This window comes from Neltuma alba, unplaced genomic scaffold (assembly GCF_004799145.2).
Source record: "Neltuma alba isolate B1F8T4 unplaced genomic scaffold, ASM479914v2 tig00013512_pilon, whole genome shotgun sequence".
NCBI lineage: Eukaryota > Viridiplantae > Streptophyta > Magnoliopsida > Fabales > Fabaceae > Neltuma > Neltuma alba.
In genome coordinates, this window is record NW_021637734.1 from 97,108 (window position 1) to 113,962 (window position 16,855).

Genomic DNA, 16,855 nt, shown 5'->3' on the forward strand with positions numbered 1-16,855 from the left:
AAGGGAAAATCGCTAAAACACAGTACAGAAATAGAGTTTCCCCGGGGAAAAAGTGTAACAGAAATAATGAGCAAGCAGAGAGTAATGAAATATAACAGTAACCGCCGCGGGGATGAAACTCCACGAAGAACTCATATTTGCTGCCGATCAATAAGCATCAGGAGGGATCAATTCATAACCCATCCAAAGATACAAAAAGGAGAATATTAACCGAGGAGAAAGAATCCACCAGACAAAAGGAGAGAGAAAGAGACGAAACGTACCAGTGCTAAGAAGATCGGAAAGAGCGAAACTTGATGAAAGAGGCGCGAGTTTATGTTTGCGTAAGAATTTGGATGTTGGAATGATGAAATGACTGTTTTTAAAGTGAGAGACACTTCAATTCTCCTCCAATCACTGGGAGCCTTCTGGCATCTCGGCAGTTATCATCTGGCTTCCCCGTAATTGATTCATTCAACTATCAAGAAATTTCAGAAGGGGGAACAAACAAAACTTGCTCTCAATGCGAGCACAATTCCATTTTTAAATATGTCGAGTAGTTCAAAGTAATCAATTAAGAATGTACTATTTGAGATTATATTACACGTGTCATGAGGACAGAAAAATAAATACAATTTGAATAATAATGTTATGAAATTTAAAATAAGTATGTAAAAAAAAAAAATTCATTCTTACTGAGAACACTTTTTTACACCCCTTGAATGTAATTGAATTGCATTTTGGTACGGGGGAGCAAAACGAAAAGCGTAGGATTCCCGTGGACAATAAATAATCAAAAAAGCGGTCACAAAAGGAATGAGGCCATTACGCCATACACGCGTCCAAAGATCCGGCGGACGGCATTGTTTGACTCTGCTTCACATATTTCATGCAGTTTGTAGGATGGGGTGGCTCTGGAGACAAATTAAATATTGCACATGGGATATAATTTACTGTCATGCATGTAATATGAGTATACTTATTTGGACAGCAATGCTAATCTAACGCACGAAAAATACAAGCTAGGTTTATTAATTGCCACATCTTTTTACGTTAACACTCGACAATGTTAAAGGGAACAAGACATCTTATGAGAACAATGAAGTATGTATTAAGTTTTTTTTCCCTAAATGCCCTTCACTATTAGAGCGTGGAGTAATGTCAGTATGGATCAAACTATTAAATTGTAAAATAACAAGACACTTAACTAATAGTAGTATTAACTAAGTTTTAAATCTATGTGACTCGGTTAAGCATATATTGTAAAAAGGAACAGATGGAGTACCCATTAAATCTGTCTTCTCAGTATCAAATACATAACATTAAAAATATAAAAGTTAATTATGTGTTTATGAAAAGGTTAGAATGCTTTTCATGAGGACAAATACCAGCGATATGTTTGACAGTTTGAAAAAGGGAATTCCAACTCTGCAATCAGAAAAGGCGAGTCGCAATTTCCGAAAAGAAGAAAAAGAAAAAGAAAAAGAAAAGAAGGGAAATGTAACAGTGTGTAATAATGAGAATATATACTAATAATTTATGGAGGGCACAAAGGAGAGGGGTAAAGAAGTAATTTGGCGAGAAAAGGACGCTGATAAAATACAGGAAACTGGGGGGGCCGAGCATGAGGTCGAACACGTCGCATTCGCTGCCAAAACGCGGGGCTTCTCTTTCCGTTTCAGTGGGCTCTCTGCTTCCCACAATCATTGTCCCTCTCTCCCTCCACTGTACAAGTGTTCCTCCATCCAGCGGTCCTCGCTTCTCGGAATCTTTCTTTTTCCTCCTCCCAACGGCTCTGATCCCCACATTCTGTCTCAATCGTGGTTTAAGCCTCCGGGTCCCACACTGACTACGACCCCCTCCTCCCCCACAAAATTAATCACACCCCCTGCTTTCCCTTTAACTCCTAATTAATACTTACAAAAGGATACATAAATATTTACAGACACATGTTCCCACAAACCACAGCTCAAATACAGTAGTGAGGTTATCTCTGATTAAGGCACGTCGTAGTTCGCGTATATGAGTCTTCTACAGCTGAATTAATTGCTTTATTCAGGTTCTGGACCTATTCAACAAAACATTTGAAACAAAGCAAAAAATGAAGAATTTTGGCACTCTTTTGAATTAGGGGGACTTACTCTGATCCCACAGAAAGCTGCTGAACTCAAGTCAGGATACATTTAGTTAATGTTCAAATTAAATCATGCATTAATGCAATTTTAACATGATATGATGATATGTATGAACGTAAATTTCATAATGACGGCCGGTTTGATTGCAACGAGGGCATCATGTGCAATTTTCTCGCAGCGCAGGCGTGCAATCCAATCTTTACCACAGAATCCATACATATGCCGATAGAGAGATAGTTGTAGGCCCCACTTAAAGATAGGGTAGAAATATTCCCAACCACTTACACACAGCCGTACAATAATCCTAAGTTATAATTATAAAAACTCATCTGTAATCTATTAATAAAGTTTTATAATTAAGATAAGAGGTAGTATTATCACTATATTTGTTTCCTGTCCTGATATACGTCTCAGTTCTTAATATAAAATATATTTAAATTATTTGATTATATTAAAGAAATTAGGTAAGTTAGTTAATTATAAAAAATATGATATGTTTTTCTTAAAATATCATAATTATCTTCTTAATATTCTCCCTTCCTTTCCTACTTGATTGGGTCAAGGACGTATTAATACGAATAATTTAAAAAAATTAATAAATGTGATAAATATGTATTATATTTAGAACAAAAATTAATTCAATAATTAAGTGTTATAGTAAAGAGTAGACGTGGATGAGGTCTTTGTATGCCACTTAAACACTTTGTATTTAGACAGAAGTTGTCAAAAAGATGATGAACGATTGCCATTCGTACTATGCGTAATAAAGCGGAAAGGTTCATATTATATCCAAATGAAAGGATAGCCAGAAGATAAAAGTAAAAAAAAAAAAAAAAACTATCACTTAATTCCGAAATTCCGCTGCATCATTTGGAAATGGTTGCCCCGCGGCAGCTACAGTTTATAAGTGTGTGTGTGTGTCTGAAGGGACCTCATAATGAGCAAACACACAGAAGATAGAAGATAGAGAGAAAAATGCCGAGTTTTGTGACAGGTTTCATGGTGCAAGACAGCACTTCCTGCTGGTTGCTCCTTATCTTACCCATCTTCCTCATTGTGATATTTAAATGGTATTCCAATTCTGCAGTCAACAAAACCTCTCTCCCTTCTCCACCAAAATTTCCAGTGATAGGAAATCTCCATCAACTAGGTTTGTACCCTCATCGCACCTTCCATTCTCTGGCTCAGAAGTATGGTCCCTTGATGCTTCTTCATTTTGGTAAAAAACCAGTACTCGTAGTCTCTTCCGCAGAAGCTGCTCGCGAGGTGATGAAAACCCATGATCTCGTATTTTCAAGCAGGCCCAAACTTAAAATGTTTGATATCCTCTTATATGGCAATAAGGACATTGCCTCAGCCCCATATGGAGAATACTGGAGGCAGTTAAGAAGCATCTGCGTGTTGCATCTTCTGAGTAACAAAAGGGTTCGATCCCTTCGCGGTGTGAGAGAGGAAGAAACTTCCATAATGATGGAAAAGATCAACCACGCTTGTTCTGCTAACAGATCAGTGAACTTGAGCGAGTTATTTTCATCGGTTACGAACGATGTGATTTGCAGGGCGGCTTTGGGCAGGAAATATGGAGAGGGGAGTGGGAGAAAATTTATGGAGTTATTAGCGAAGTTTGCAGAGCTGCTGGGTTCTGTTGTGATGGGGGACTATATACCCTGGCTTGATTGGGTTGGTCATGTGAGTGGCTTGTACGGTAAAGCCTACGCAGTGGCTGAAGAGTTTGATCGATTTTTGGAGGAAGTAATTGAGGAGCACGATACGAATCGTCCAAAAGAAGGCGATGGTGATTTTGTGGACGTTTTGCTTTCCGTTCAAAGGACTAACTCCATGGGCTTTCCCATCGACAGGTCTGCCATAAAGGCTTCGATCTTGGTAAGAAAAAAGATGTACCATCTCTCTTGTGTGTTGTAAATTACTCTTCAGGTCCTTGCTTATAAGAGTTAATAAATTTGCACAAGTTAAGGGAGCTAAATAAATCACTTAATTATTATAAATGTGAAAACTTTTTTTTTGGGTGAAAACTATATTGTGTGTAAACATCAATTCTAATTTTTCTCCTATATATATATATATATGTATCATTTTTCACTTTCTGAATTAAGTGTTGTAATTGAATAACAATTTAGTTAAATTGTTAACTGGTTCTTCTGAATATTCTATGTCATTGGGTCTATCATTACACATACGCATTTATGGTCGCAAGTTACCCCCTCACCTATATTTTTTCAAGGAAAACCCGTGTCCTATTCGTCTTGAGACATGACTAGTGAATTTGATTTTATAGGACATGTTTTTTGCGGGTACAGATACCACATACACAGTCTTAGATTGGACAATGGCAGAATTGTTAAGACATCCAAATGTTATGAAAAAGTTACAAGATGAGGCTAGAAATGTGAAAGGAGACAAATCACACATAATAACAGAGGAGGATACAGATCACATGCCCTACCTAAGGGCAGTGTTGAAAGAAACACTTCGCCTGCACCCTCCAGTTCCTTTACTACCCCCTCGAGAAAGCATGCAAGAAATAAAACTACTTGGCCATCACATTGGTGCTAAGACGCATGTAATTGTGAATGCTTGGGGGATAGCAAGAGATCCTGTGCATTGGGACAATCCTCAAGAATTCAAGCCAGAGAGGTTCTTGAACAGTTCAATAGATTATAAAGGACTTGATTTTCAATTGATCCCATTTGGAGCAGGAAGAAGGGGGTGTCCTGGAACACAACTTGCAATGGCGTTGAACGAGCTTGTGATAGCAAACGTTGTGTTCCACTTTGATTGGTCTTTGCCAAACGGAGAACAAGGGAAGGACTTGGACATGTCTGAAGCAGTTGGGCTTACTGTGCATAAAAAGATACCTCTTCTGGGAGTTGCGTTGCCGTGCAACAAGTGAAGGCCACATGAATCGTACCTAAAGAAGCCTTTGATACTACAAATGGTGATGACGATTTTGTGATGTAATGCCTCTTGTTAGGAAATAAAATTTGTATGTCGAAATAAAATATACCACCTCCGATCTTATTTATAAGACCTCGTAAACCAGGTTTTATAGAAAGTAGTAGTTTTTTGTGTTAGAGATGAACATATAAATAGCGATTTGACGGAGAGTGGCAAATTCTAAACTGGTAGCCTGTGACTTTTGTGACGTGTGAAGTAAAGCAGAAGGTAATAATATTCAGTTATCGTAGGGCCAAATTGGGATGCGTACGTCCTAAACGAAGAGGGCCACAAGAAACAAATTGGCTCATGCGTATCGGGTCGGGTTATGAGATACAAACCACGAAACTCAACGGCCCACTACAGCAAATGAGGATATCTACTACTTGCTTTCTGGGGGGTTCAGAAGTTATATGAAAAAACCTTCTGACCATCATAGGCTTTACGTAGGTTAGAGCCCTTCTATTCAAATGGGCTTGGCTCAACCTAATACAAAACCTCGTAATGTTAAATTAGGATTAATTAATTACTTAAAATAAAGTAAATATTCTCATTAATTAATTACTGATATTCCACATTATTATTAAACTTAAACAAATTTAATCCAACAAAGAATCATGATTAAGATGCACTTTGTTTTTTTTTTTGTTTTATGAATAACCTGCCATTGTTCCCCTACTTCATAATATTAAAAATGGAACATAATTTAATTGGCTGTTATATTGTCAATTCTTTTAAATTTTTCCACTCATAACCTGATCTACACTATATTTATCTTATTTTGCATTTGTATATACTAACTACACTCCTTAACATACGAGCTAGTTTAACATTTAATTTGATTATAAATATAAGAACATGATTTACTTTATTTTCTATATTTATCTTTTTTTCTCTCCAAAATATCCTTATAATGATTGTAGATGTTAAAGGTTTATATGAAATGTTAATCCTAACACACATTATTAATAAGGATATTTCAGGGAAGACAACACCTATTAATTACAAATAATTAACTTAATAAATTTTCTTAGCCTGTTTCAATCAATTAGCTCTTATATTAAGGTTTGAACGTAGTATTAATTAATTTACATGACTTAAAATATAATTAATAGTTGCCTACGAATAACTAAATTCACGGTCCTTTGCTTCAAAGTTGGAAGTTTGGGCGGCCAAGAGACGAGAGTAAACAATTTTATCACGACGACAGATTTTGAGGAGAAAGTTAAATCATAAATGCCGATAGAAGCATCATCAATTTCCAACACAACTTGTGTACTCGACAGCTCAAGGAAAAAGAAGGGGAAAAAAAAAAAGGGGGTCCTCTTCCTCTCGATCTCTGCGCTCACGAAAATTTCTCTCTTCTTATTCTTAACTTGACTACTACCTATTGCTTTGCTTCCATTTCTCTCTGTTTCAAAGAGGAATGAAAGCAGAACAATGTGTAGGACTATAACGTGAAAAAAACCCAAACATAGTTTAGCGTGGGTCAGAAGTTTAAGGCTTGGATGGATGTTATAGTAGACTAAGATAAATTAGGACCAGTCACATTCAGCCATACATTAATATGCCTCTCTCAGGATTAAAAGTTGAATGACGATCATCCCACAATCATTTGCCACAAAAGGTTCTCGCAACTATTTGTATCCTACAATTCTCACTACAAAAAAATATGTTAATTCTAGCGGTTAGAGTGTTACATTTCTAGCGGTTTTAACCGCAACAAATCAAATTTGTAGCGGTTAAGGAAACCGCTAGAAAAACAGGTGCAAGAAAAAAATTTTAGCGGTTATCGCAACCGCTACACATCATTGTCAAAACGATAGAAAATTTCTAGCGGTTTCTAACCGCTAGAAAATATCTGAAGGAGACACATTCCTAGCGGTTATAAAACCGCTAGAAAAGTTCCCGGATAAAAATTTCTAGCGGTTTTATAACCGCTAGAAACCTGCTAAACGAAATCCATTTTGCCGGGAATTAAATAATTTCAGGCGCGAAAATTACTAGCGGTTATAGAACCGCTAGAAATGTTTGGAATAACCGCTAGAAATGTTTGGGAAATTAAATTTTCCCGCCAATTGAATTTTAGGAATGGCGGGGAAAAATTTTCTAGCGGTTTGAACCGCTAGAAATTTTGGCGCAAAATTTAAATTTGACGAAATATTTCTAGCGGTTTGGAATTGCTAGAAATGTTTACCGTGCCAGAAAATTTTTTTTATGGTTTTTCATATTATAATTTTAAAAACCATTAAATAAATTATGTTGAAGAATTTTTGTTAATTTGTATAATTAGTTATATGTTACATTTTATATATTCAAATTTTGTAATAAAAAATATGTAATTAAATGATGAATGTGTCAAAAGAAGTGAATTTAATTTAATAAGATAATTTAATTGAATATTTAATAAGATAGTTGAATTGAAGATGATATATTTTGTAATATTGAACCTATAGTATTAGGTTGATGAGTATTTGAATCAGTTGAGGAGGGCATGAAAAGTGTGGAGAAGAAAAATCTGAAAGGAAAGGAGAAATAAATATGTTAGTAAATTTTAAATAAAAACAAATAAAAGATACAATGAATTATAAAATAAAATTCACTTACCATAGAGTAAAGAGAAAAAAACCACCATATGAGATAGTAAGAAAAAAGAGAGAATTATGAAGAAGAATAGGAGAGGAAGGAAAAGAGATGGAGTAAATGAATGTAGAGAAGATATGGTATTTATAGAGATCAGCGACACATTTGTAGCGGTGTTTTTGTAGCGTTTTATTGCATTTTGTAGCTGTTATCCATTTTCTAGCGTATATATAAGCGCTAGTATTTCGTAGCGGTTATATATGTAGCGGTTATTAACCGCTAGAAATTTAGTATTTTTTATTTTTTAAAATCTGAACGAATTTTAATTTACAGATATGTATTTTGTAGCGGTTAATAACCGCTACAAATTACAATTTCGTAAAGTTTTCGTGATAATACATTTGTAGCGGTTATTAACCGCTACAAATGCAATTTCGTGAAAATACATTTGTAGCGGTTAATAACCGCTAGAAATTACAATTTCGTGAAAAAAATTTGTAGCGGTTATGTAACCGCTATAAATGAAAATTTTTTTATTTTTAAAAAAACTGTACGAATTTTAATTTATACATATGTATTTATGGACGAAAAATTTTTTAAATAATTTATTTTGGATGCTGCTATTCTCCATCATCATCCGGCCTGAAAGGACACATTTTAAAAAAATTTGTTAAATTTATATTGTATTTGGAAAAAATTAGTAATTAGTAGTTAATTATTTAAATAATTTAAGAAAAGACGTGTACCTGATAAGTGGCAAATTATCATTTCCTTGAGGAAAGAAGTCTTCAAAATTCGAGGGTTGGAAGGGTTCACTGTCGTAAATAATGTCACCATCACCCATATCGTAAAGATCCCGTGGCTTGAGGTGAACGACCATATTCCAGTCTTTATGTTTCTCGTCCTCGACATAGTAAATTTGGTGTGCCTCAGAAGCAAGGATATATGGCTCATCATCTTCAGATGCCCCCGTATGAATAAGTCTAGAGAAATTGACTGAGGTGATGCCCAAATGGTCAGTAGCGAGTCCCCGTGAAGTTGTCGTATTTGCCCAGGAGCATTTGAACAGTGTCACGGTGAAAAGCTGGTAACTCAACTCAATAATGTCAATTAGCTTTCCATAGTAAGTGACGCCTCCAAAGCGCATATCGCCATCACTACTGCTAGCATAACATCTCGTTCCGAATGTCCCGCAAACTCCAGAGTTTTGTGTGAGCAATCCCTGATCACGTCCAACCGTACAGAACTTGAAGCCGTTGACATTGTACGCGGTAAACCTTCGTGCATGGTCTAACGGACCGAGAGAAAGAGCTTTGAATTCATCTGTGTATGGGCTGTTGTCATTACGTATTCGAAACGGTGTCCCCGTGAAGTTGTCGTATTTGCCCAGGAGCATTTGAACAGTGTCACGGTGAAAAGCTGGTAACTCAACTCAATAATGTCAATTAGCTTTCCATAGTAAGTGACGCCTCCAAAGCGCATATCGCCATCACTACTGCTAGCATAACATCTCGTTCCGAATGTCCCGCAAACTCCAGAGTTTTGTGTGAGCAATCCCTGATCACGTCCAACCGTACAGAACTTGAAGCCGTTGACATTGTACGCGGTAAACCTTCGTGCATGGTCTAACGGACCGAGAGAAAGAGCTTTGAATTCATCTGTGTATGGGCTGTTGTCATTACGTATTCGACGTGTAAACCAACTGGGAAACTCTTTGTGGACTCTTTTATCAATGTCAGCAGAACGCGCACGGCCCCGTAGCTGACGCCTGAGATAACTTCTAAACTCACTATAGTAAAGTGTAATTTGTTAGAAGAGTCAGTAAGAAACAAATATAAAGTGTAAAAGCTAGTGAGCTTATATGATATATATACTTACTGCATGAAGGGTTCAACTTGGCTGCAATTTATCAAAACGTGTCTGTGTGCCTGGAGTTTCTCTGTAGGAGTGAGTCTGAAGAATTCATATCCTCCAACTGGTTTCCCAACAGGAGGAAATAAAGTTGACGTGGAAGGACCAGGAGGAGAATCATCTACGCGACGCGGGCGGTTAAAAGATGTCTCCATGTCATCAAAGTACCTCGAACAGAAAGTTAGGACCTCATCTCCGGAATAACCTTCTGCTATTGACCCCTCAGGCCATGCCTTATTCCTAACATATGATTTTAATTTTCCCAAGTACCTGTAAGTTAAAATTGCATTAATAATTACGAGTAAATGAAAGAACAATGTGAAATTTAAAGAGGCGGGAATAAAAGATAATCTAGTACCTCTCTATAGGGTACATCCATCGATAGTGAACTGGGCCAGCAACCTTTGCTTCTCGAACAAGGTGGACAGTCAAGTGAACCATAACAGTAAAGAATGATGGAGGAAATATCATCTCCAAGTGACAAAGTGTAAGAATAATTTTATTTTGCAGCTGATCAAGCTCTTCCGCTACCAAGACCTTCGCACACAACTTCTTGAAAAATGAACATAATTCTACCAAAACCACCAATACATCAGAAGGAAGTGTGTTTTTCAAGGCCAATGGAAGTAACTGTTGCATAAGAACATGAGAGTCATGACTTTTCAACCCAGTAACCTTTCGAGCCTGCAGATCGATACACCTTGAGATGTTGCTAGAATATCCATCTGGTACTTTTATGTTCTTCAACGTCGAGAGGAAGATATCCTTGTTCTGCTTTGTCAAGGTGAATTTAGCTGGCTGAAACTTGTCGTTTTCATCAGGCCAAGCCTCTTCACGAATTCCCCAGGCCCGTAAATCTTTTCTAGCTGCGAGATGGTCTTTGGACTTTCCAGCTTCATTGAGCAACGTATATAGCACATTATCGCACACATTTTTTTCAATGTGCATAACATCCAAACTGTGTCGTAGCAAATTAGATTCCCAATAAGGAAGAGTGAAAAATATGCTTCTCTTCCGCCATTGCATAGGTTGCGTATCAGATGTCCCACGAGATCGTCGTCCCAATCGTTCGGGATCCACACTCTTACCAAACTCGACATGAACATCTTCTAACTGCCGCAAAATATCCATACCAGACAAAGTAACAGGAGGATCTCTCTTCTCCTGTTTCCCATCGAAGCGAATCCGTTGCAATCTAAGTCTGTGCTTGGAATCAAGGAACCGTCGATGTCCTATGAAGCACCACTTGCGACTGTGTAGAAGGCGACATGGCACAGAATCAAAATTGCACTCAGGACAGGCCAACCCAGTATGCACATTCCAGCCAGACAAAGTTCCAAACCGGGAAAATCACTTATTGTCCACATCAAGGCTGCACGGAGATTGAATAGTTGCTTGTCATGTGAGTCATATGCCTCAACACCATTCGTCCATAGGTCGATCAATTCGTGTATCAACGGTTGCAGGTATACGTCAATATCATTTCCTGGTGCTTTCTTGCCAGGAATGATCATGGAAAGCAAAAAGGAGCTCTGCTTCATGCACATCCAAGGTGGTAGATTGTATGGAATTAACACCACCGGCCAGATACTGTAACTTGTGCTCATGTTTTCGAAGGGATTAAAACCATCGGTTGCCAATGCAAGACGTACATTTCTAGGATCATTGGCAAAGTCTGGAAATTTCCCGTCAAACGCTTTCCACGCCTCCGAGTCTCGTGGGTGCCTTAACCTACCATCTAGGTTTTCCTCAGTCGCGTGCCACCTCATGTGCTGAGCCATTTTTGATGACATATACATTCTTTGCAACCGTGGTTTCAAAGGAAAGTATCTAAGAAAATAATATATTAAAAATTTAAAATACCGAATATTTAAATACTAAATATTGACTCAATTTAAGAAAATTGATGACATAATCAATTGTTTTAAGAATTTCAAATATCGAATATTTTTAGAGACGGAACAAGTAACACGCTGTAATAATTTGTACCTGAGAATTTTGGCCGGTTTCTTCTTTTGCTTCTTGCCCTTCCGTACCGACTTATAGCGTGACGTCTTGCATCTCGTACAAATCTCTTTGTTGGCATCATCTCCCCAGTATAGCATACAGTCGTTTGGGCATGCATCTATCTTCTTATAGTTCAAGCCAAGCTTGTTAATAATCTTTTTTGCTTCGTAAAAAGATGGAGGGAATTCAGCTTGGGGGAAAGCATCTCCCAGTAATTCCAGCAACATAGACATCGCCTTGTCAGTCATACCGCACAAGCATTTGATGTGATACAGCCTCACCAAGAATGACAACTTCGAATACTTTGTACACCCAGAATAAAGAGGCTTGTCAGCTTCGGTCATGAGGTCAAAAAATTCCCGAGCAGTTTCGTTTCTTAGAAACTCCGGTTGAGGTCCCTCTACTTCATCTTCGTTGGGATTCGAGCTTTCGTGAACACCAAAAGCATCACGCACAGCATCATTCACGGCATCGGCTTCATCCACTCGAACTCCCATCCGTGAAACTACTGGCACTGACTCAGCACCCATATCTAGCCGTTCCCCATGTAGTTGCCAAAATACGTACTCTCGCGGAAAAGGCTTAAAGATTAAATGTTCCCTAACAATATCTTTGGGATGCCACTTTTTAAATTACATTTAGGACAGGGACACTGAATCTTACCATTTACGGCAGCATTGGCGAAAGCAAAATCCAAGAAATAGTTTAGACCAGCCAAGTATTGCGGAGTCGACCGGTGCAAGTTGATCCACGACCTATCCATCACTAATAATGCTCAAATTTCGTGAAAATATGACACAGAGCTCAAAGAGAAGTTAAAATGGAATTCAGTTGGAGTGCTTCAGCTTATAAAGGAGGCTGGTGGAACGGTCATTTTTTTGTAGCGGTTACAATACCGCTACAAATTTGTAGCGGTTTTAACGGAAATTTTCATTTTCCAGCGGTTATTAACTGCTAGAAATTCTAAATATCGGTTACAAACCGATAGAAATTTCTAGCGGTTTAACGGGAATTTTGTCTCCATCGGTTTTGAATTTTCTAGCGGTTATAAAACCGCTAGAAATTTAGGTCAAAAACCGCTAGAAAATTAGCAAAACTTTCTAGCGGTTCTTGTAAACCGCTAGAAAATTATCTAATTTTCTAGCGGTTTACAAGAACCGCTAGAAAGTTTCACGATGCTTAAAATCCAGTTGAATTTTCTAACGGTTTTTGAACCGCTACAAACGATATTATTTTTAAATATTAAATAGAAATACCGCACAATAAATTAATAACATTACAAAAATAAATATTTATTAAATTAATAAATGATTATAGAATTATTTTGATTAATTAACATGTTTAACGTGTTTAATAAATTGTAATGTTGATGTTGTAATAAATAAATAAATATTTCAATATTAATTAGTACTTGACATAAATAAAATTATAGAAATAAATCAATAAAGTAAACAAATAAATATAAAATTTAAATAAATATCTAAATAGTATATAAAACCGTAAAATCAAGATTCTAATAAAATCCCATACAATGAAAGCAAATCATGGGTGGGGGGCAGAAGCAGCATCATCGTGATCATCCTCTGCTGAATCCTCCGGCTGGGGGTGGGCAGGCCACTCAACCTGCCGGGACTGGACTGGCGGATGGGGGGGTAGGGGCGGGATTGGTGGCATGTGTAGGTCGGGGATGTCAGGAACCGAGATGTTTGGAGCTATACTGACCACCACATGACGCAGAGCCGTAGCAGCTGCCAAGAGCTGGTCAAGCTGCGTCTGGAGCTGACGATCACGCTCCTGGAACTGACGATCACGCTCCACAATCCTGGCCTCGAACTCTTGTCTGAGCTCCTCTCGCAATTCCTCTGAGGATGAGGAACCCGGCCGCTTCGCACTCGCATGAGAGCTCCCAGCAGTATATGAAGGGCCAGCGCCACTTGAGCGGGGCAACCTAGTCGGTGTAGGTCCAAGTCCAAGCCCGCTAACTCGACCAGGGTGCTGCGGCCGGCCACGACCCGCTAAAAGTGAGGCGGTGGGATCCAAGGCAGACCCCTGAGACTCACGCAACTCGGAATCGACCTGAGTCATCCGTGCCTACCAAAATTAATATAAAGAAGTTAATTATAATATAATGATATCTACACTGTGATATTATATTAATATTTAATTTATTACTTACCGCTATCTCCTCAACCTCATCCGACGCACGCCCGTCTCGGGGTCTATACACCATCGGCCACATCTCGCCATAAGTGGGCGTGTATCCCCGCTCCTGCTGCGTCTTTTCCCTCTGTAAATGAAATCAAAGAAATAATTAGTTACAAATTAAATACATATACATATTTAATAAATTTATTTCAAGTACTCACAATCTCGTCATAAGTGATCGCAAAGCTCCTGGATCCAGCCCTATGACGTATCGTCTGATGCCTGACGCTCCCAGCATTTCTCCTAGAAAGAGCCTGAAGCAAAATGTAAAAAAATTAAATTAAATGAGTCAAGTCGGATAAAAAATAAAGAAATTATAATTAATACAATATTATCATACCATCTGGTCAGCCGTCATCCTAAAATAGACGTAACTGGACCAGTCTTGGTCCGGGACTCCACCAGGTACATCTGCCAGTATCTCCTGGAGGGGCCTCGTCTCGTCACCTTTCTTCTCCCTCCACAGGTCGGCCCTCCTGTTCTTCCATGCCATCCCGAGCCTCTTGATCGTGTCAGCCTTCAACTCCTCCCCCAGAATAAATTTACTCTATGATTAAAATAATAAATTAACTAAATAACAAATTTAAACAAATAATTAAGCAATTTCAATAATAAAAAACAAATAATTAGTTTTTAACTAATTTAAGAATATTATAAATAAAATATAAATTAATCAAAAACAAATAATAATTAAACAATTAAGTAATTTAAATGAAAAAATATTTTTACTCAACTAAATTTAAAATTATTATAAGTAATAAATTAATGAAATCAATAACAAATTATTTTCATTTAACTACTTTTAAATAATTTAAATAAAAAATATATATATTCATTTAACTACTTTTAAAAATATTATAAATAACAAACAAATTAAATAAATAAAAAATTATAATCAAACAATTAAATTATTTGAAAACAAAATATATAATCATTTATTTAAATTAAAAAAAATTATAAATAACAATTTTATATTACCTTCATTATTTCCCAGCCTTGCTGCTTCTTGTCTGAGGTGATCTTCTTCCAGTCCTGCACGTAGATGGGGAACAGCGTCCACTGCTGACCAAGGAGGCGCACGTACTTGTTGTACAACTGGCCACCTTTCTTCGTCGGTTGGCCCAACTCATTGAGCGGCACAACCACTCGTCCGCTTGTCATCATAGACAGCTCTCTGGCTGTCAGCCTCCGATAGGACCTGTTCCCCTCAGTGTCTGCAAAATTTAATTAAGAAATAAATTATATATCAATAAATTAATACAATTTCTATATAAATTAAATACTGATCAAAACTTTAAAAAGTTAAATAAATACTTACCGACAAATTTCACCTCATAACCAGCCTGACGTCTCGGAGCAGGACGCTGCGCAGCCTGGGGATACTCATTCCCCTGATCCTGCTCCTCCTCCTCCTCCTCGTCAGCAGCATCAGCATCAGCATGGGGTTGCTCATCCCCAGTAAAATGAGCTTCCTCAGTCCGCTCAACATCATCCTGCTCCATAAAACTGAGGATATCCTCCTCGCTAAGATCGTAGTCATGAATGCTGGGGAATGGCTCACCAGCATCATGATGAACCTCACTGGGTCCAGCTCTCTCAGGATCAACTGGGTCTTTCCCGTGTCGACGAGTCATCCTAATAACAATAAATAGTAATTATTTATAAATGAAATAAAAAGAAAAATTATTTATAAGCTACAACATAATAAAATAAATAAAATAAAACATAAAATAAAAAGTATTTATCAATAAATTACTATTTTTACCTGAAAATAAGGATCTGCAACTGAATCAGAACTCGAATATGTTTGTGGAGAAAATTCAGCAGAGCTTCGCTTCCAGAACGATTGAAGAAGTGAGAGTGTGGGGGGGTATATATAGACCGAGAATTCCTAGCGGTTCGGTCCAAACCGCTAGAAATTTCTAGCGGTTTTGGGCCGAACCGCTAGGAATTCCCAACGGTCACATGTGCCTCGGGAATTGGCTAGCGGTTCGGTCCAGAACCGCTAGAAATTTGTAAACTCCTCGGGGAATGAAAAATATTTCTATCGGTTCATACATCAACCGCTAGAATTTTTCGGTGTCTAGCGGTTTATTGGCCTGAACCGCTAGAAAGTAAACGCTACAAATTTGGCGCCAAGTTCCCGCCAAAGCCCGGGGAATTTTCTAGCTCTAATTTTCTAGCGGTTAGGTGGTAACCGCTAGAAATGTGCGGGCAATGGTCAAACCGTCTGTATTTTGCAGCGCTTTTTATAGAAACCGCTAGAAATATTTGGAATTTCTAGCGGTTTAGTTGAACCGCTAGAAATGTTCCGCTGCTACTTCAACATTTTCTTGTAGTGTCTGAAGTTCAATCTCATCTCAAAATACACGATAACCACAAATGGGAGAATGAACATGGATCCAAAATCAGATCGAAGTAATACTTACCTACCGCCCTCCTGTCCTCATATACTATTTCTATCTTAAATATAAAAGCTAGTTGATTAATCTGATAAGATTAAGAAAAATAAGTTAAATTAATTATTTTTAATAAATAGATGTTTTTTTTAAAATATCCTTACTAATCAAATATATTGGTTAGAGCTACCATTATTAAAAAAACTACTTTGAAAAAAAATACATAAATATGAGAGACAAAATAAATTAGAATCTTATATTTAGAATTAAAATAAAAATTAAATGAGATCTTATATTAAGAACAGAAGGTAATACTGTATTTTGCTAAATTCCATGATGATTCGACTGCAAACAAAATATAGCGTGAGAGTTTGTCAGACTCGCACGATTTGAGTGTCATTTATTAATTGACGATGAGGTGTTTGGATCTCATGTAAACTTCTTTATCTTGTCAAATCAAAACACGGCAGGTAATTTACCCTCGACTCTCCCTGTTTCTTTTTCACGTTCCATGGAACCGTATGCAACGTAAATTTCTAACATTTTGCATTTAGGTAAAAGGTATCACCACAAAAAGATTAAAGGTGCCATTTATACCATGCGTAATGAAGTGGGAAAGATTCAAATTGCACAATGAGAGGATAGCCACCAAGAAAAGTGAAAAAAAACATTGCCGTGATA

General features: G+C 37.4%; 1 protein-coding gene across 2 annotated transcripts; it reads left to right on the forward strand.

Annotated features, from left to right (window-relative positions):
* The first annotated feature begins 3,062 nt into the window (after positions 1 to 3,062).
* LOC114737960 (cytochrome P450 71A2) lies at positions 3,063 to 5,586 on the forward strand. Of its 2 annotated transcripts, XM_028925968.1 has the most exons (3): positions 3,063 to 3,998; positions 4,411 to 5,039; positions 5,321 to 5,586. In XM_028925968.1, exons 1-2 carry the CDS (start codon positions 3,090 to 3,092, stop codon positions 5,023 to 5,025), a joined length of 1,524 nt encoding a protein of 507 aa, XP_028781801.1. In that variant the 5' UTR covers positions 3,063 to 3,089; the 3' UTR covers positions 5,026 to 5,039; positions 5,321 to 5,586. The 2 variants fall into 2 exon arrangements, with proteins under 2 accessions (XP_028781801.1, XP_028781800.1); XM_028925967.1 differs by lacking the exon at positions 5,321 to 5,586 and having other exon boundaries at positions 4,411 to 5,254.
* Positions 5,587 to 16,855: the final 11,269 nt, after the last annotated feature.